At 45.1% G+C, this 20,233-nt stretch overlaps 1 protein-coding gene across 6 annotated transcripts in view; it reads right to left on the bottom strand.

The window, feature by feature from the left end:
• LOC147605841 (putative triglyceride lipase) overlaps positions 1-20,233 on the bottom strand; it is a 170,365-nt gene that overhangs the window by 56,433 nt on the left and 93,699 nt on the right. For all 6 annotated transcript variants that reach the window (XR_015265097.1, XM_086792839.1, XM_086792838.1 and 3 more), the window contains 5 exons: positions 18,683-18,729; positions 6,147-6,192; positions 5,979-6,058; positions 3,831-3,944; positions 3,611-3,692 (listed from right to left, as the gene is read on the bottom strand). Coding sequence is in view for 5 of the 6 variants with exons in the window: in XM_086792839.1 (XP_086648965.1) it covers positions 3,611-3,692; positions 3,831-3,944; positions 5,979-6,058; positions 6,147-6,192; positions 18,683-18,729 (369 nt within the window). In the remaining variant the exon portion in view is untranslated. The remainder of the gene's footprint in view (positions 1-3,610; positions 3,693-3,830; positions 3,945-5,978; positions 6,059-6,146; positions 6,193-18,682; positions 18,730-20,233) is intronic.

A 20,233-nucleotide genomic window follows, 5' to 3' on the forward strand; every position in this document is an offset into this window, starting at 1 on the left:
GTTGTGGTTATGTATGGTTCATAGTGGTATACAACTTGGACTATTACTACACCATTGGTTTGTAGTGAATGTTGCTACATATACATGGCTCAAAGAGATTGGGACGCTGATCTTGCCATATTGTAATTTTCACTTTTAGTTGGATCACATGGCTGATATCTTACTGCATTGGGTAGCCTTCGTTATCAGTGTGGTTCCACTTTGGATGTCTTGCTGTGTCACCAGAATGCAATCGAGGACGCTTGCCATTTTTCAAGAGGAGGGTTATGTCACGACCTTGTGAATTTGTGTAGCGGAGGTGTGAGCATGGTGGACAATGCGCAGGACACAAGTGTGTAGGACAATGGTTATATGTTCACACTTGGGGACACTTATTTTGAAGTTCCCCTTTTATAACCCCATGTGGGGGACAAAGGTTTTAAAACAAAAGAATACTTTTTGGGAGAATGGTGACTTTGGGCTATTATTGGCAAAAGGGCTTCTTTTGGAGGAGTCGGGCAGCAGCCAAGGGGGCGCTTTTGCTCTCACGCTTCTCTCTGCTTTAAAAGAGACAGGCGGGCTGGACTCGACTGGAGTTACGCAGGTGCTTGCACACTCTCTCTCTCTCTTCCTCTGCTCGCGGGCTGGACAGAGGGGCAGTTGACAGGTGGCTCTCGCCGGGTGAACAGCAGGCTGGTTGGGCAAGTTGCAGGTGATGCACAGGGGCTGAACAGCAGGTCCCTCTCCTCTTTGCAACTGGCTGGCCGCAGGCCCTCTCTCTCTCTCTCTTCTCCCTCCTGGTGGCGACTGGCTTACTGTAGAGAAACACAGGACTGAACTAAACATGAACTGAGGTGCAGAGAAGTGCAGGGACAAACTGCACTTTCTTTCTCTCTCTTTCTCTCTTGTCGAGGGTGACAGGTTGCAGGAGAAACAGAGAAGAGGAGTGTTGCGAAGCATAGACAGCCGACTAATGTTTCTCCCCCTCTCTCTCTTTTTATAGGCTTGTGGGCGGTGTCAGACGCACACGGGTTCAAACTCCTCTTTCTTCCGGCTCGTGGGTTGTTTGGGAGAGTCTCTCCTGGTCCCTTGTGAGAGGAGGGATTTGCAGCCTAAGGGCAGAAACTGGAGTAAATTTAACATGCTTTTGGGAAGAGTTTACAGGCTGATGTATGGCTGGTTTTTGGCTATGTGCATGGGCCAGTTAGATGCGTAATTCAAGGCCTCATGGATGTACTATCTTGGCTGATTAGAGGTGAATAACAATGTGGTGTTTTGGAGCACAAGGCTGTGTGAAACCTCTATGCTAAGAGGTCCACAGAATTGGCAGATTGGACATGCAAATGTACAAGCCATGAATGGCCATGATGTATTCAGTTAAACTCTTCCATTGAATTTGAATAAAGAAATACCGAAAGGGGCGCCAAGCTTTGGGGCCAACAGGTGTCGTTCTTCTTTTCATGTAGGAGCACTCTAGCTCCCTTTTTATCTATCTTATTTGCTGGATTACAACTGTGTTTGGGTGACTGCTAGTCTACCGCACTTTGGTTTCTACTAGAGGCCAGTTTCAGTGGAGCATTAATATCCAATACACTCTTGGACGTCTCACGACAAGAGATCAACTGGATTATCTGGTTGGACAGCCCATTGGGAAGCTACAGAAAATGAAGAAGCCAGAGGGGATCTTGCCACAATCTTCAAGCCGGCGAAGGAGGCCACGGCATTGAATGTCCTGGCCTCTTGCACCCCCTTGGTACTAGTAGTTTGCAAAGGCATGCACTGCAGCTATAGAACCAATCTGGGACACAAGAATCACCATTCAGAAAAGCAAGTGCTTGACGATTTCATACGTGGCAAGTTTCTCTGACTTGGGCAGACCGACACGGTGAAAATTTTCACCTCTTCTTTGTCTGAAAATCTGAATGGAGTCTTCATACCGCGCTTCAATGATGGAATGATGTAATGAATTAAATTTTCATACTCGCCAACTTCAGACTGAGCTTAATCTAATGGAGAAAGGCATGTGAGGACGAAAGCTTTTAAAGCCAACCCCTGGGGCTGAAAGAATTAAAGTATAGGAAGTCCAAAATGAGAAGGCTATTGGCATTACTGGTACTGGTCTCGGTAAGGGGATACATCCACCACATGGATGTTGATATGACTGCCAAAAAAACTTGGGACAAACTTGAGGCATTGTTTGGAACAGGAATGAAAAATTCAAAGATTGTGCTTAAGCAAGAGCTTTTTCAGCTAGAGATCCGACTTCAAGAAACACTGGGAGAAATTATCAACTAGCTTAAATCTCTCATGGTGCAGTTATCTAGCCTTAGTTCCCTAGTAGATGATGAGGATGTAAGGGGCAATCCTTTGAAAGATGGCTGCCTCTTTTGCAATAGGTACAAGTGATTGCCACCATTTGTTTCTTCAATTTGTGTCAAATATACTATTTCCCCTTCAATTGCTTGATCCTTTTCCTTGCGTTCTTCATCTGACAAGATAGCAATTAGAGAATGCAAATCACTTGAAGGAACAGCCCGTTCCGTTTGTACAAGAGTTGGAAGTCGATGTTCAACACTTGAGAGTAGAATGCCCACTACCACCTAGTTAGCTAGGAGCTTACAAAATGACTAGCCTATATATATCTAGCTCACCATCATTACACTCACGCATAACAAATACTACAAAAACTTTTGGTGTGTTTTAAGGCTTATTTTAAAAGCCCAATCTCCAACTAAAGCAACTAAGTTGCATTCAGGTGTTGAGTCTGGAGCAGCTTCAACTTCTTCCGTTTTGTCTTTGGCCATGCTTGCACTTTCACACATGACATGATAGGCCATTATAGATTTCTTTAGTCTACATGCATCATACTATTTGCACAAGAATCCACATATCCTGAGGTCAATGATCGATCAAAGCCGGGAGTTAATTTCCAGAGTTACTTTGGGGCAGTAAACAGGATAATTTTGAGGAAAACATGTAATCTACGTTTTGATTAGCCAGAAAAAAACTGTATCAATGGGAAGTTGGGAGCTTAAAAACAGGAAAATATCATAGCTACTGTAGCCCTGTAAGGCTCCAACATTTATTTACATAATTCGTTAGTATCACATGGGCATGATCATTGTATCACTGTATTATTACCTGCCTTTACTGGAAAGCTAATCACATTCTGACAGTTCCGTTTTCTGCTTAAAATATGCAATATTGAAATCTTCCAATCAAAGATATAGTAATGCTTGTATCCGTGTCTACATGTATTGATGTATAAATGCAACTCTGCATGTCGACATATTATGTACGCATCAACCCCTAGAGAATTATACCTTCTTTTTTTACACATGTGGCATTCATGGCTGCACATAGTAAATAGTTTATGTGTCTACTGTGTAGGCTTTTGTATTCATGCATCTGCCTATACAATGTATGCATCTTTGCAGTTGCATGCTCATGCATTCATGATTGAAAGCACACATATATCTGCATGCTGTATGACATGTGCACACATGCATGTCTGCATGATGTATGCACAAAAGCATGTCTGCATGCATGAAAGACATCTTTACTTATAAATAAATAATTCAATATCTCAAACTGCTCATAATCTCAGCATACACACGTTATGAAACAGTACCTCATTGTATCGATCAGCAAACTTTTTATTCCCTACGCGCGGAGAGCCAAAGTTGTACATGGTGACTTTGATATGTCCATGCCTATACAAAGCACAACCATTCAGTCTATCCAGAAATTTTCTTCAACTAAAACTCTCTTTTCTTCACCTTTGTTAATCTGAAAATTTGGGCACTAAAAACTCCTATTACATTGTCAATTATTAAGAAGTCAGAAATCACCTGGCCAACCGACTTGTTGAAAGTTCAAGTGTAAAAAGAGTAGCCAATGCACCACCGAGGCTGTGGCCAGTTACATACACCTGATATTGATGCTCCGTATCCAGTTTTTCATCACTGTTAGAAGAATGCATCAATATGGCTCACAACGTGTGGTGTGTGTATATGTGTGTGTTTTAGAGAGAGAGAGAGAGAGAGAGAGAGATTAAGCGTCTACTAAAGACCCAATGGGCCTATGAGACCAAAGTGATACAATGATGTCCATGGCATATCTCATCATGGAATGGAAAATAAAACAGAAAGAAAACATAAATATAGCTATCTCACTCGGATGATACAAAACTGTCCATGGAAACTCGTCATGGAATACTAAGAACATAAAAACATGGGAGCAACATCAGCTCCGAGTAGATGGTATACCACTCTCCAAAATGTCAAGCATGGGGCTGATGAGTATGGCCGAAAGGTCTCCCTCAGGTATGCCACGTGGAAAGATCTACTAACGTCTACAGAAGACCCAAAGGGCCTATGAGACCATGAATAGTACAATGATACTATGCGTATACACTTCCCTAGAAAAACTAAAAAAAGATGAGAAAACTGAAAACTGAAAACTGAAACATGACTCTATAAGTCTCCTGATGGCAGATGTGGCTATGGTGAGGGCATGTCCCGTCGTCGGAGGTGGATATCCTCGGCGCTTTGGGCTGACACGTAGGATGGAGTAGGCCTGCCCACTTAGGACTCCTCTAGGATGCGAATATGGCCCCTATGTACAGCTGGTATGAGCTGATGTCCACGCAGTGCAGTCTGCATGGGTGGCTGATGTTTTTATCTCAGGATTATGAAGCACAGGTTGAAACCAGTGGGCACTATGCCAGACCTCCTACCTCCCAAGAAGAACAAGAACCCGACATCATCGATGGAGCTGAAGAGATCTTTCTAGAACAGAACCTTTTGCACTATTTCAAGCATGGCTCTTGCTGTCGAGAGTGTCAGATCCTTACAAAAAGTTCAAGAACAAAGGGACGCACGAAGCTGTGTGGGACATGCACACCTGACCATGACCATGTAGGGGACTTGTACCCCTTACCATGATGCTCTACAGTGGAACCCTGGATGACTCGTCCTCGGACAAGGGCTCACAAGGGACCAGGTAACCACCATAGGCCTTGCACCTGTACTATATAGATATGTCCATGTAGCATCCAAGTGCGGAATGCATTTGGCATCCTTCTGCTTACCTTATCGGAAGCTTCATAGCCTCCAACTAGTCCGTCAATAATGCCGGATAGTCTTTAAAGAGACTCCTGTCAAGGTATACCTGATTTCAATGCATGTCTCCTACGTATTAGGCTTGCAATCGGGCGTAAGAGCACTAGTCTAGGTCTAGGAGTTAGTGGTACCCAAGTGCGGGATGCATGTGACATCCTCTTCTGCTTAACTTATCGGAAGCTTCATAGCCTCCAACTAGTCCATCAATAATGCCGGATAGTCTTCAAAGAGACTCTTGTCAAGGTATACCTGATTCAGCTCTACCTGTCTCCACTCTCAGGCGGTGGGATGAAACCCGTATCTGGCCAATCGCAATCCAAATGGCATGGGACATGTGAACACTCAAGTAGCTCGGTTGCTGGATGAATCCATTTTCAGTGAGTATGAGGAAGTGATCGCTGTATAAGTGCAGCTTTGTGGGGAGCTCTGGAGGTGTGATCCATGTGCAATGTGTGTAGAGGCTGAGAAGATCTTACTAGATAACCCGGTTGGTATCCTCGTGAGACAGCCAGAGAAAAGGGGACTCCAAACTGTCCAGAAGGGGGGGGGGTAAGGCGGTCCATGCAAAGCCCATATACTGAGAACCAAGTGGAAACTAGTGCATACCATACTTCAGAGTGCCCCTCAAGTGCTAGCTGTCTGGAGGACTCCAGGGCAAGCCTCCGGTACCTGTGGGGATCCATGTGACTAATGCGATGGAGGCATGTGACTGTCTGGAAGAGTGCATCCACTACCATCAGGGCTGCAGCAAACTCTGCCTGGATAATCTGGTGTGTGTGTGGAGAGAGAGAGAGAGAGAGAGAGAGAGAGAGAGACGTGGTGGATAAATACCCCAAAACTAGTGCATTGAGAGACAAAATAACCTTATGATGTTACCTGACTCCAATTGATGTTTTTACAAGCGACATCAATCTGTTCCGAACTGAATCATAGGCATTCAAAAACCCTCCATGCACCTGAAAAGCAACCCAAAAAAAAGAGTCACTCACCCTTTATTGACTATATTATTTTCCTGGAAATCTATGCATATTCTCCCAAAATTACCATTGCTTCCTCCTTGAATTCTCCTCCAACACGTTCTGGATTCAAACTGTGACATAAGATCTTTTTTGGAATTAGAAACAACAAATTTATTCAAAGAATCAATTGTTTTTGTAGAATTTCCTGTTCTTTCTTATTGCATTCAAGATTGATGCTTATCCTGCTGAAAATTACGTGCACGTGAATCTGTGCATGTGCAAACTTGTGTGTATCTGAGAAAGAAAGAAGACCGAAAGATTTATCAACATGTGCTTGAAGCTAAATGGCCTACGAGGCCAAAATAGTCACTAGCGTGAATATGATCATGGGTCTTGAGCAATTGAGCCATCCACTACTATCATGATGAGCCTTCCCCAAGCTGACAGAGAATACCCACATGCCTAAAGCCTAAGAAGGGTGTGAGTCCCATGATCGCTTGGAAGCTCACATCTCTGACCAAGTGGGCCGAGGGGGAAAGCATGTAGACTAGGCATCCCCTAGAGCTAGCAATACTACCTCAGCAGGCAGACAGCGGCAGGGTAGCGCATAGAGAGAGTCTGAGAGAGCAAGCACAAGAACTTGGCGAGCTATTTTTTTGCAAGAGAAAAAGCACTCTTATACCACTCATAGGGTTCTAATTTATTTTTTTCCAACTATCATGCTATTTTTATTATAAAAAACATGCGGGCTGTTTTATTTAAAAAGCAAGAGGAGGAGGGGAAAGGAAGAAGGCCACCGCGGGAGAAGGGGGGGGGGGGGGGGTTGTGTGGGTAGTTTTTAGTGTACACTTTAAAAAAGGCCCTTTTTTTGGGGGGGGATAAAAGCACTTGGGTGTTTTTGTAATCCATATAAGGAAAGACCTTAGGCCCCCTATACTCAAGTCTCAAACTGTTACGAAATCGACTGAAGGTAGCCATTGTGAGGATTCACAGCCGGATCTTCATCTCTCGTACATGGGGTAAAGGTGGGTCACCTTATTTTGCGTGCTTTTCTCCGGCTTCATGCGCAAAACTTGTGTTTTTCCCTGGCTTTTCTGAATTTTCAAAATCGGTCATGTTGGTGTCTTGCAGCAGCAAACCTTTCTTGACCCTTTACCATGGATCCACAACTCAACTTTGTTGATGAGGTTTCCAACCATGAGGAAGATCGTTCTCTCAGGGGTTAGGGACACACCTAGAGGTGCAGCAGAAGGTGGTCGAGGGGGTTGAGAAAACTTACTTTGAGTAGCAGATGACTCAACAGATGACAACTCCGAGCAGGGTTCCGAGAAGAGCTCCAGCTTTTGTGGGAACAGATTGTTGTACTTCAGAGAGTGGTGATTGGTGCCCTCCACGTGATGCCACTCTATCCCGGCCTTGGAATATGCATACTATGCGCTCCACCTGTCACAATGTAGATATCTGTAGGAGGGAGGAAGGGGTACTGCCACTGAAACATGAAACACAAAAAGGAGAACCTACAGGCTAGAGCACACAATCTCCCCTTCCAGATCTCTCTGGCCAGAGCCATCCAACACCATCCGTGCCAATGGCTAGAAGTGAATGAGCACATCAGTGATACACAAAATCATGCACATGGTGTGAGCACTCTATGGCTTAGATTGGCAAAAAAGCCAACAAGAGGCTAATTATGTTTAAGGGCTTCATAATAAAAGCAGTGGGGCAATAATAGCTTGGTTATTACTATGTAAGAGAGTTTGGGCTAGCTTCTGATGATTATGAGGTATCCATGTGGTAAAGGAAGGTCTACTGAGGCATGTAGAACCTCAAGGCCAAACTAGTTGTAGACAGGCAAGCCGTCTCGTGGTATGTGACACCAAAGCACACTATCAAGGCTTGGTTGACTCATGGTAATCTGACCTCAGGCTCGAGGATGGTTCCAAAAGGGAGGCCTATGGCTGGGAGGAGAGTCGATTACTACAATCTATCACAGTCTATCGACTTTGTTTCGATGCGGGTTACTCCTACCCCTATTAGGGTTTCCAAGTACGTGGTCCTAACATTGGTATCAAAGCCAAAACTACTGGCTTTAAGCATGAGGAACTCCGAAAGGACAGAGGGAAATCCGTTGACAAGATCTTTTGCATTCAGGCCAAGAGGCTTGCTTTTTAATCTTCCAAGGTCTGAGGTGGTATGGGACACCGAAGATAGAGGACAGGAAGAAGCCTGGCTTAAAAGGAGAAGATGGCATGGTTGGGTGTGCAAGGAGCGGTGTTCTACTGCTGCATAACCATTGCTTTTCCACGTCCTAAGAAGGTTGACTTATTGGCTTGTAAAGCAGGTTTCAGCTGTTCTCACAAGGCTGGTCGGGTCTGTGGGGGGCTGAATTTTGTGTGCATCCTCTATGGGAGGGTTGCACACAGAAAATTCATGCTCACAATGACCATTCTGGAGCCATTTCAGTTCATCTTGCAATGAGATGGCTGAGCCGAGTTTTACTGAAGCTTATGACGACTAGCAGGGACTTACGTGTGCATAGAGACCTGCTTGGAAAAGTGTGCATAGCTTGCTTCAGAGGAGAAAACTGAGAGCACATTGTTGTGCAGGCGTTATAGGAGGCCATGAGGGGGCCCTATGAGGGGGCCCTACAGGATGTAATGCAGGTCGTACAGGAGCCCATGAGCCGGCTGTACTTGCTGATGTACAGGCTGTACTGGATGCCCCGTGCCCATGCTGTGCAGGCTGTAGAGGCCGTACATGCTGCTAGGCTGGTGTTCCTATGTGATTGCGACCATAAGCCTAATTATGTGCAGAGCATGCCTTTTCTCCAAAAAAAGCGAATGTGTGAGTTATTTTGGGCGTGCTTAATTAATATTGCTTTTTCAATAGTTTTAATGACAAAAAAAGGGGGGTTAAAGAGTCTTCATGGTTGACACATGCTTTTTCTGCAAACACCCATCTCGGCTCCTCACGTGGTTAAGTGTGGGCTGAGTGGGCATGGGTTTCTGCACTAAAAGCACACTTCTTTACTAAAAAGCATTGGCTGCTCGTCTCTTCTGCCTTACTGAACCTCCTGCACGTTTTTCCACTGCTGAATTCTGATCTTCAAACACTTTTTTGGATATTTTTTGGTGAGGCAGCTATTGCTATGGACACGCTTGATGAACAACAGCATTGACCACATAAGCAACAGGTTATAGCCAGCTTACAAGCGGTGTACTTTTTACACAAACACTTAACAAGCTTGGCGTATTGAATCTATGGCTAGTAATGACTTGGAGTCTGTGAAGCCACTCATATGGCTGCCCATTATTTTGCAAGAGGATGACCGGGAAAGCCAGGTCCAGAACCCCATGGGGTTGCGTTGCACTCGGCTAAGCCCAAAATTTAGGAACCACAGTCTTGACGAGCACGGATAGACGAACATTGTGTTCTCACTTTGTGCCGGGAGGTTCTTGCTACGGGGGATTCAGATAAGAATCCACACGTTATTGCATGGGCCCAAGAGTGGCTTGATAAAGCCAATTTCATGGAACCGGAATTTTGATGGAATGTTTATTTATTCCTAAGGTCATATTTCCGGTTACCCGGGAAAATCTTAAACACTGGATTTTTTGGTAGTGTGTGCTTTTGTTTAAAAAACCCTATTTAATGAATTTGTTTCATAAGGTCTTTTTACTGCAATTTGTATGGATGGATCCAATTTTATTTTGCAAAAAATATTTGTCAAAAATTTATGTTGCACGCTCAGTGCCTTCTACATCGTGAATATGACACTAGGTAAACATGCTTTGCTCTGGTATGCTTGCTCGCATATCATGGCTTGTTATGGTTCGTCAAAATGCCATGATTCTCACTGAGAAGGGTGGTGTGGAGGGCGAACCCTCTAAAGGGGTGGAGAGATGATGCCTAGATCCATTGTATCCACTATTTGACCCAGGCAGCTTATGGGTGGCTGACTGTATTGAGGCTAGATCCAGAAGTCAGAGGGTTGTGGACGGCTTGTGGTGAGCTGGCTATATGTTGGCTAGCACCAATAGCTAGGTCTCTATGCCTTTAACGGGGGTATTACATGGGGTATACCCTGGTGGTAGTACGGGAAACAAACACCTATTTCATGTAGGGTATCCCAATACAATTCTCTGTCTATTTCATGTATGGTATCCTGATGCTTCTAAGTCTTTAGACTACAATTCTCTATGCCTCAGATAACCCTGTGGGGTGTGGTGCCAATATGTGGGGACAACAAGATAACGAATCTTCTTGGGTCTCTGGAGCATTCCAATTGACCAGAGTTGTGAACCTCTCACAGTTCTGATCAAGGTGATTCTTAAGTCCCTTAGTGCTTTGAGCACTAGATGGGAGAGATGAGAAGTTTGAGAACTTCTGGCCAGAGACTTTCAGTTGGAGATCATTTGACTTCACCCCACGTTTTGGGACTACAATGATTTACTGGATGAGAGAGATGAGAAGTTTGAGAACTTATGGGACCAGAGACTTTGAGTCAAAGACCATTTGACTGCATCCCAGGTTTTGTGACTACAATGATTTGTTGACTTTGTGCCGCTTTGGAGTGAGGTACCCACAAAGATCATTGATTCTCCAGGTGGGCGTGGTTCCCACCGAGGCAGCGTGCTCTATGGGCGGATATAATTCTAAGGAGGCACTCGATCCCTTGATTCTAAAAATCAAAGGGAAACCCATATATCTAAAAATCAAAGGGAAACCCATATATCCTATGGGCTGCAGATCATGGACACCATAATGAGTGAGATACATACTTCCTAGTGAGTGGGCGTCAGCCTCATGTTGAGAAGGTTGCATTTGTCTGTCTGCAAGGACAGTGAAATGGGCACTCGGTGGTCTGGGAATTGGTCTGGGAGTGGAATTAAATTATCCCCCCTAAAATTAGGCTAATTCTAGTCAATCAAATTTCTTGCTTTTGTGAGAATTTGAACCTATCTCACGGAATCCTTTGTCGCTGAGAAAGGTGTTAAGTAGTCCCAAAGATTCAATCAGTTGTGTCCTGATAGGACAGTTGTGAGAACTAAGTGATGATCGCCTTCATTATGGATTCCACTAGAAACGCATGGTGAATGTATCTTGGGAGAATGCTCATTCTTCACAAATAAGTTGCTTCAGCTGGAAATCTTCTTCTATGAGTCATGAGCTCAAAGGTAGGATGGAGAAAATTTCAGATTTCAGTCTAGCTTCGTGAAGGTTCGGAGTACTCTTTTGTTGCAAGCTTTCCTGTCCATGTCATGGGCCCTCCACTAGAAACTTCCATGGGAACACACTCTGCATGAGGACAGATTCTGGTGGACGATAAGAGATCAAGACAAGGAATGGCACTTAAAGCCTCTGCCATACCAGAAGCGAGTTGGGAACTTTTCCAGACAGACTCAAATCAATGATTGATTGCTTTTTGCATCTTTATGGGAAATCTTTATTAATCAGAACTAGGGCCTCATGGTAACTAGGGCCAGTTGTGGTGAAAGGGAGGAATTTCTAGCCGAAAGACGCGGAGAAGCAACAAGGCCTACTGACTGTTCAGCCAAGTTGGAATAAGGTCTCAGTTCAGCCTTAGTTTGGGTTGCTAGCAGAGGGGATCTTGTGATTGGATTGTGGTACTTTCACGTACCAATTGCGGAGTATCATGGGTTGCTTTCCTACATATTGGGTTGTGCTAGAAGACTTTTCTCGTGCATGGATGCATGTCCCACATGGTGTAACCATCATGGCTTTGAGAGAGTTGTTGGCAGGTTATATGATCAATGGTAGGGTGCATAGGTCTATGCACGACGCGAAAAGTTCAAACAACTTCCTACGGATCTATGGATTGATTCAATTAGCTCATGACCGTACAAATGTGTACGCTAGGTATTGTACCTGGAACAAAGTGCGAACGGGACACACTACATGTAACTATTCTGCCCTCCTAGCTCTTTTCACGTGATGGAACACATGCCCGGACACATGGACACATTGATGAAAGCATGTAAACAAGGTTGATGAAGTTGGCACAAGAAAAAAACACTAGTTTTGGTCAAAAAGCAAGAAACTGCAAAAAGTCAAACTAACTTGCCTGCGAGCCAAGGGCACCATTGGAAAGAGGAGACTAAGCCGGACCAAAAAGCTGCAAGATGCTTTTTCAAAAAGCAACTCCAGGGCCAAAAAGCAAGGCCCTGAAGCTAGAAAAGCAATAAATCAAGACCTTTGGCAAAAGATGAGTAATATTTTATTATTATTAAAATATAAAAGCAAAAAGACAAAAGCAAAGCATGGTAGCTTTTGGCAAAAAGCAAGACCTCCCTTTGGGTATAAAAGAAGCATGAACCTCTCCCTTCTCCTCATCCATGGAAGCTTGGAGATTATCCTCACCTTCATCATCATCAAGTGCATAAAGTTGCGCAGATCATCATCCTCATCATCTACCTCACCTCCGGCTTCACCTCCTCGCGCCACCTCTGCTCAGCTCAAAGCGGCCGCCGCTGTCGCCACAACGCCGCCTACCGCCCATAGCCACCAGCGTTTTTCTCCATAAGCTCAACAAGGGGGATTGGCTATCAAACTCATATATCTGCCACCTTGGTGTTTGCTTTTTCGAGAAGCTTCCTGAGGATTTTCTTGAAGATTGGGTATTGAGTTCACTTGGACATCTTTGAGGTTTGGGAGTTGATTCAGACTTTGAACTTGGACTTGGATATTGGATATTGGATTTGGATTCATTGGACTTGGATTCATTGGATTTGGATATTGGTACTAGCCGGGTGAGAGATACTTGTGGATCATCCCCGTGGCGTCCTCGACATCAGAGATCTTGTGCCTCGACATCGACATCAACTTGGATTCTACATCGGAATATTTGTTTCCTTTTGTATTCATTGTTGTATTGATCCTGGCCAGCATGCCCATGGATTGTTCCTGAATAAATTCCTGAAAGGGGGCGGGACCTGTTCCCTGCTCAGTGTGGTGTACTGCGCAAAGTTCCTTAACCTCTTTTCTCTCTCCCCCTCTCTCTATATCTCTATCTCTTGGATATGTGGTTTGAGTCCTCCGCTGGGCTTACACTATAGCTCTTAGTAGAGGGTCAGCTATTGGCTACTCCGCTAGCATTGGCACAAATAGTTTGGCATGGGGGCTGAACTCTGCAGTGGACTGGTGCTAGGGTTCTCCTTGGTGGGACTCATTACATTTCCATTTTTTCCTTTTATCCAACTACGATCTTTAGGTTAGGATGGAATTGGATTGGTAAGCTAGTTATCTCATAGGGATTATGTCATTTCAATAGAAAGGATCCACTACCGGGATTCCACACTGGCCTAGGTAAGGGTCAAGGAACTTATGTGGATGCTATGTTAGGATATACAAATTCAGGGTTAAGCTTACAATGCATTGTTTGCTACTTAGAATCACAAGGACGTGAATCTAAAAGAAGGGGGAGATAATGTTACATCCCTAACTAAGCCTAGAGCTAGGGTTAACCACGGTTAGGATAACCCGGGGTGTTCAAGTTAGGGCTTAGTTGGACGTAGGGGCTAATAAAACCCGCCCCCAAGGGCTGAGGGCTAGCAAGAATGAGGTCTAGATAGGCTTAGAGTCAAGAAAAAGCTAACTAGATGGGCTTATTATGGACAAGGGCTTTATAATAAAAGTAATGGGCCAATAATAGCCTGGTTATTACTATGTAAGTAAGTTTGGGCATCCACGTGGTAAAGAGAGGTGTACCAATGCGTGCAAGACCTCAAAGCCACAGAATAGTTGCAGGTAGTCTGGCGGTGTAGTGGTATGGGACATGAGGGTACACTGTCAGGGCTTGGTTCACTCATGGCAATCTAACCTCAAACTCAAGGGTGGTTCAGGGAGGGAGCCTATGGCTGGGAGGAGGGTCGCTAAACATAATCTATCGTCATCGACTTTGATTCAACGCAAGTTTCCAGGTATGTGGTCCTAACAAAAGTAACACACTACGATATGCATAATCTGAAAGCCAAGCCTAGCTAATCGCATCTACATGCATCGGGCCCAATCAAGCCTCCTCATCTTGTCTAGTACGCTGCACATGTGAGGTCTAAAAGGGCATCAAAGAACAGGGTTTCCCTGATGCCCATTTGTCTGTGTGGTGTCTCCTCATCGTCTTTGGGTGACACCCCTTTGGAGAAGCCGGTGACTCTCACATTCAAGGCCCTGTCTTGCATGCAATTGTCCTCCTCCAATGTTGATGTCATGATGGCATTTTGTCACTGTAGGGGCTGGTTTGTGTTGCTTTGACACCTCCACCCATTTGGAGGTCTCATCTACATCTTTCCTGACCACTTTGACCTATTTAGTAGTGGCTTCATTTGCATTCCTTAGTCCGGCATTTGCCTCATTTATTTATGTTTTGGTTGGGTCAACCTCTTGATTAAGCTCATCTGTAATTATTGATTTTCCTTTTTGCAAGTCAACTCTGGGTGGTTCAAAGGCTTTCCTGAGGTCTTCCAATTCATTACCCAATGCCTTTTTATGAGACTCTTCTTCCTCCATGATAAGGGGGTTTGCATTTTGTGGATAATGACATTGAGTCCCCTGAGATCTCTGCCATTCTGTGTTTGCATGCACTTCATCTCTATTATGTGTATTTTTTAGACCTGTAATTTAATTGTCATGATGTTCTGCCTGTAAAGCTAGGATCTGCTTTATACTCACAAATGCATCCTTGACATAAGCCGCATGTCCCCTGGTTTCTCTGTGCTATTCGTATATGTATCCATCGTCAATACGTGTACGGATTACCTCAGAATTGGCACAAGTGCCGCGTGGCATTGCCATGTGGCAAGCACCCATTGGACATTAACGACAGCATTACTGTTGAGGTGTGAATATATACGTGAGTAGAAAAAACTTCATAATCATCTGCATTCCTAAGCGATTAGAGCCTACAGGGCGTCTCTCTACAGTACAGGTTGGTCACGAAGATCTTAGGTAGTGTGGGAGCTAAGAACTGATGTCTTCATCCTCAATCATATTTATACTTGAAGCATAGTTGTAACACTTCTTTCTTATACCTAAGACACAGTAATTTAGGACTTGTGTGTGTGCGCTGTATGTGTGATTTCTCCGCACTCTTTTCTACCTTTGAAAACAGAGCGTCTCTCTGCAGTAGGGAATCTTAGGCATTGTGTGGAATGAAAACTGATGTATTCATTCTCAGTCATCTTTGTAATTGGAAGTACAGTTCTAACACTTCTTTCTTGTACATGATACAGACACTAGTTTAGGACTCTTGTGTGTTGTATGTGTGATTCCGCCGCACTATTTTCTCTCTCTAAAACCCTAGCACATGGGCACAAGTGTTCTACACGTCATGGAAGATGTAAGGTTAATGATTTAATAGCCTTGCAACGGCCCATCCAAGATGTCCATCATGGGTGATACAAGGCGGCTAGAGATGTCAATAGTCTGCTATGAGGATGAGGCTGCTCGATGGCGGGTCACGATCTCGTGAATCTGGAGCTGATGAGCAAGGGTGGTCGGGGTCCAACAGGACGAGGGTGTCTAGCCCTCTGGGTGTGCCTTCCCGATTTAATGTGACTCCCATGGGCCTGTTGTTGCGAGGGGGCATTATGATATAGGCTCTCGTATCCATCGTGATGGGCTCTGGTGCCTCTCTATTCACCCCTCTAGGCTGGAAAAAACTGGTGATGGTAAGCAAACAGGAAGGATGTTAAGGGATTTGGCCCCAAGAAAGGTCTGGTTCTTCTGCCTGTGCCCCTCCCTCCCCCTGCGCACCCCCCCCCCCCCCCTCTTTTTTCTGCCTCCCTTCGCTCCACCCTTATCCTATTGCCTCCCACCCCCCCTTTTTTTTTCCGTCCAGCTTGCTTCGAGCAGAGCACCAGCCAGGTCTCTTGGAGATTGGATTGCCCACCATAGGAAGTTACCACCGGAGGTGCACGCGAGAGGCCTGATAGGGATCCGGGGTAGAGATTGGCTTAGCACCGACATCGACTCAACTATCCCTCGGGAATAGGCATGTTTACCAAACATGATATCCTCGTGGTACTCCATAGAGCAAATGAGGACAGTGGTCTGCTCACTTTTTCTATTGGATCCCATGATAGACTAGAGAGATCTGAGCTTCCCTTGAAGGATTTCAGTGGCTACACCTTGCAGAGGGTCAGGGTGATTGGTTTTGGGGCACGAGAATGGCACATTGATACAGCACCGGCCAAGGTGGCCAAGAGAGATTATGGCGGCTATGGATATGGGAGTGTGCCGCCCTCTCACGCGCCTTCAGGAGGACCCAAGAGAGTTGACTTGGCATGATCCAGCGGATTATGGCGGCTATGGATATGGGAGTGTGCCGCCCTCTCACGCGCCTTTAGGGGGACCCAAGAGAGTTGACTTGGCATGATCCAGCGGATTAGGAGGAGACTCTAGATGCCCCCTTCTTTGCATATACTGCACGGCTAGGCCACACGATCCAGATGCCTGAGATAGATGGCACACCGGCAGTAGCAGCACATTGGCAGTCTCACGGCCTCTCACAGCATTTCCTTTTAGATTTCTGGAAGAGACTGTGGGACAGTTTCGGCCTAGAAAGATCACCCTCTTTCTTTGGTTCATGGCACATAGGAGTTTGGCGGTCGATACTTGGCTGGTAGTAGGAGGTCGCCCAGCAGCTTGCCCGAGGTGCGGCCACCCCAAGGAGTCTCACAGACATTGCCTTTGGGATTGCCCGCAGACTCGGCAAATTTGGCAGCGGATTCTCCGCATCTTTGCTATGGACAGGGCACCAACCCGGATCATTACATGGGGCACTATCACTTGGGCGCCACAGAGGCTAGAGTGATCAGGGCTTATGACGAGGATGGGGGAGGACTAGGCCTTCAGGTCTCTCACCATCGTATTGCAACAGTACCAGTCATTCACACCCTCCGTGGTCAGTGGGATAAGTTACAGGAAGGTTCTAGCCGCATGCGGAAGCGGCAGGAAGCTTTCTTGAGACTTTTGAGGCATGGCCCTTTCCTCACACAGAAAGGCGGTGACCCCATTTGGGATTACAAACCACCTATGTGGGTTGTTCCCTTCCCCCCCCCCCCCCCCCCCCCCCCCCCCTTATGAGATAGCCTTCTCCTCACAAAGCGGCCAACTGGAGGAGACGCATCTCTTCCCCTTATGATCATTTGATTCCCGCCCTTAAATGAGGCGAGTTTGTATTTAGCCCTTCGTGGTCGTATCTAGCCCTTTGTGGTTGTTTGTCTATAACTAATAGAAGGATCTTTTTCCCGGGAAAAAAAAAAAGAGGGATGTTGGGGGTGAGATCTTTGAGTAGTGACTCTCTGTGTGGGTGGCTAAGCTCCAGTAGGAAGAGTCCAAGGCACCTCTGATATGGGTACTCCATGATCCGGGATAAGGGTCCAAAGCCCTCTCTGAATAGAGAGAGTGAAATCTCCCTTTGATCTCATAGTAAACTGAGCAGTGGCAAACATAGAACTCCGACTCAACCATCTGACAGAGTCTACATGTCATGTCCTCTCTGGATATCCGCTCAGCTCTCCCAGTCTCTATCCTCAAGTCTACGGGATGATACCCTAAGCTGGCCAATTGCTATCCTCATAGCATGGGACATAAAGGCATCGAATAACTTGGTCTCTCTATGAAATCATCTGCTGTGAATCTCAGGAAATGATCTCTGTAGTACTGCATCTTGGTAGGCAATGGGCTACCGGTGTGATCCATGTGTTACGTGTGTATAGCCCCAGTAGATTGTATAGGATCACTCTGTTCATGTCCTCATGTGTAAGCCTAATGTATGGGCAATCTGGATCATACTGAAATGGAGGGAGCCAGTCCATTTGTAATCCATGTGCCTGAAACCAGGTGAGTATTGTGCCATACCAAGATTAATGCTCTCCTCCGGCCGCTATCTGTTGTGATGACTGTAGTGCAAGTCGGGGGAGTCGAAGTGGACCCATCTCCTTCACTCTTAGTATAAGGCTACTGAAAATGCACCTAGAAACACTGCCTCTTCAATAAGGCTAGAGCTGCATATCCTCTAGTGAGTCTATCCTCTGCTCTCTATCGCATAGAGGAGCGTGGACTAGTGAAGGTAGCTCTGAGATAGACATATGAGTGCACCACCTCAACCCTGCTACCCATGTAAGTGATCTCTGTACAGAAAGTTTTATTAACGTCTACAAAAGACCAAAGGGTCCATGAGAACAAAAGTGTTACAATGTGTCCATGAAGTGACAAAATCATGGGAAAAAAAACATGATTATAAAAACCTAACTAGAGCTAAGAGAAGAAACATTAGTGTCCAATGGGTGATAGTGCTAGGTTGCACATGCACGAGTTCTGGAAGTAACCCGAACTCCTGCCTACCATTATAAACTGCCTGCGCACCTAGTCCTACTACCCACAGCCTGTATGAAGGTGAGGTGTGTCACATGACCTAGGGAGTCTCTACACCTTCTCTCACACCTACATTCTCCAAACTCTTATCAACCTTTGAGCAAATACAGCATACAAAAGGAAACAATTGGAGAACTCTTGCCTCGCGACCCAATATTTCAACATACAGCAGAGCTTGGAGAAAAAGTAGCAAGTTGCAAAGAAAAGTCAAAACACTTTTTGTACCTCACTGGTAGAAGCATGAGATCGGTCCTCAAGTCTTTCCATTTTACCTGAGAGACACCATTGAGAGTATTTTAACATAAGAAGTTGAATGTGAAATTATCAACCATTTGGTGAAACCAGATCTTTCTTGACACCTATTCCAGTTAAGCCAGATTTGGTTCCTTAAATGCAGGTAATTATCTGATATTAATTACTAGCCTGCAGAAACACTCCATTTCAGCAAGACTAGAAGCAACATTCTTTAACAAGGTACAGAAAAAGGTTCCAACGCAATATTTTCAGAGAGACATAGTAATGCTATTTCTGATCTTCGTCAATGGTAATAGATAAACCTCACAAAAGAAGTTTTAAAACTTGGTAGTGATAGCAGCAGGGATAGTGGAATGGGTGGTTTGAAAGATGACTGTTCCTCCTCTATAAGCGAGAATTGGGCATCATGTCCTCCCATCATTTCAACTCGTGCTTGGCTTCACACAAAAAAACACCTTAACCTACACAAGCAGGACATCACCAAAGATTGCACACATTGGCAAGAAATTCATTAGCTATACTGAGCTACAGGCTACCAAAATATTTTTGCAACAGAACATCAGCATAATGATCACGTATGGAGACTTTGGTAATGTGAGTGCAAATGCCTGATCACACTTACATTTTTTAGTGAAATTTGTATCTTTCAAAAACCCATTGCAATGCTCTTTGGTGTGGAAATGTCACATGCACCACTCAAATGCATGTGTCATGCTAGGCTACCAATTAGGATAAGGGCTAGGCTACTCATTCGGATTAGGGCTCAGGGAAAAAATCAGTCCTTGTTGTGAGCCCTCAACTACAAAGAGACGGAAATGGCTAATTGCAAATTCAATTGATTCAAAATATAGGATGTTTGCAACGCACACACTGTGCCGGCCGTAACCCTCCGATGGCCAACCAAGTGTCGACAGTGAGGCTACGGTAAGTTAACTGCCAGAGGGAGAGAGTGATCTTCCTTAGCCGATAGTTGTCCCAAAGGCGCTTCCAAAAGACTCGAAGTAAGCGGAGAGAGCTGCCCTAGGAGGACCAATGAGCTGCCGCTGCCGGGGTACCGTCGATCTTAGGAATCTGAATCCTCCGACCCATCCTCGCCGTGTAGTGAAAAAGAAAGTAGTCGGGCTCTTCAGGCTGAAAGGGTCATGCCACTACCAAAAAATTCCTCATTGCTTCTGTTTTCTACTGTTCATGTCTAGCATATGGAGCCTGACATGACAATACATGTATTGCTCATGAAGCGTGACATGACAGTACATGTATGGCTCATGGAGCCTGACATGAGGTGATTTCCCGCAACTAGCTACCCTGGTGATTATCTGCATGTATTTTTTTGGAAAGATCCCAGAAGGATCATGAATCCCTGAACACTTTACCGATACAACTCGGCAAATGGGTGTTTCTTCTAGTCTAACTGCACTCGTGTGTGCAAGACTTCGATTTTATATTTGGATGACTTGTCTTGTTTGCTTGGACAATGCCTGAGAGTACTCCCTGTGTTGTCCATGGGGGACGTGTATGTGC

Source organism: Cibotium barometz, chromosome 58 (genome assembly GCF_041138505.1).
Source record: "Cibotium barometz isolate CiBa-2024 chromosome 58, ASM4113850v1, whole genome shotgun sequence".
NCBI lineage: Eukaryota > Viridiplantae > Streptophyta > Polypodiopsida > Cyatheales > Cibotiaceae > Cibotium > Cibotium barometz.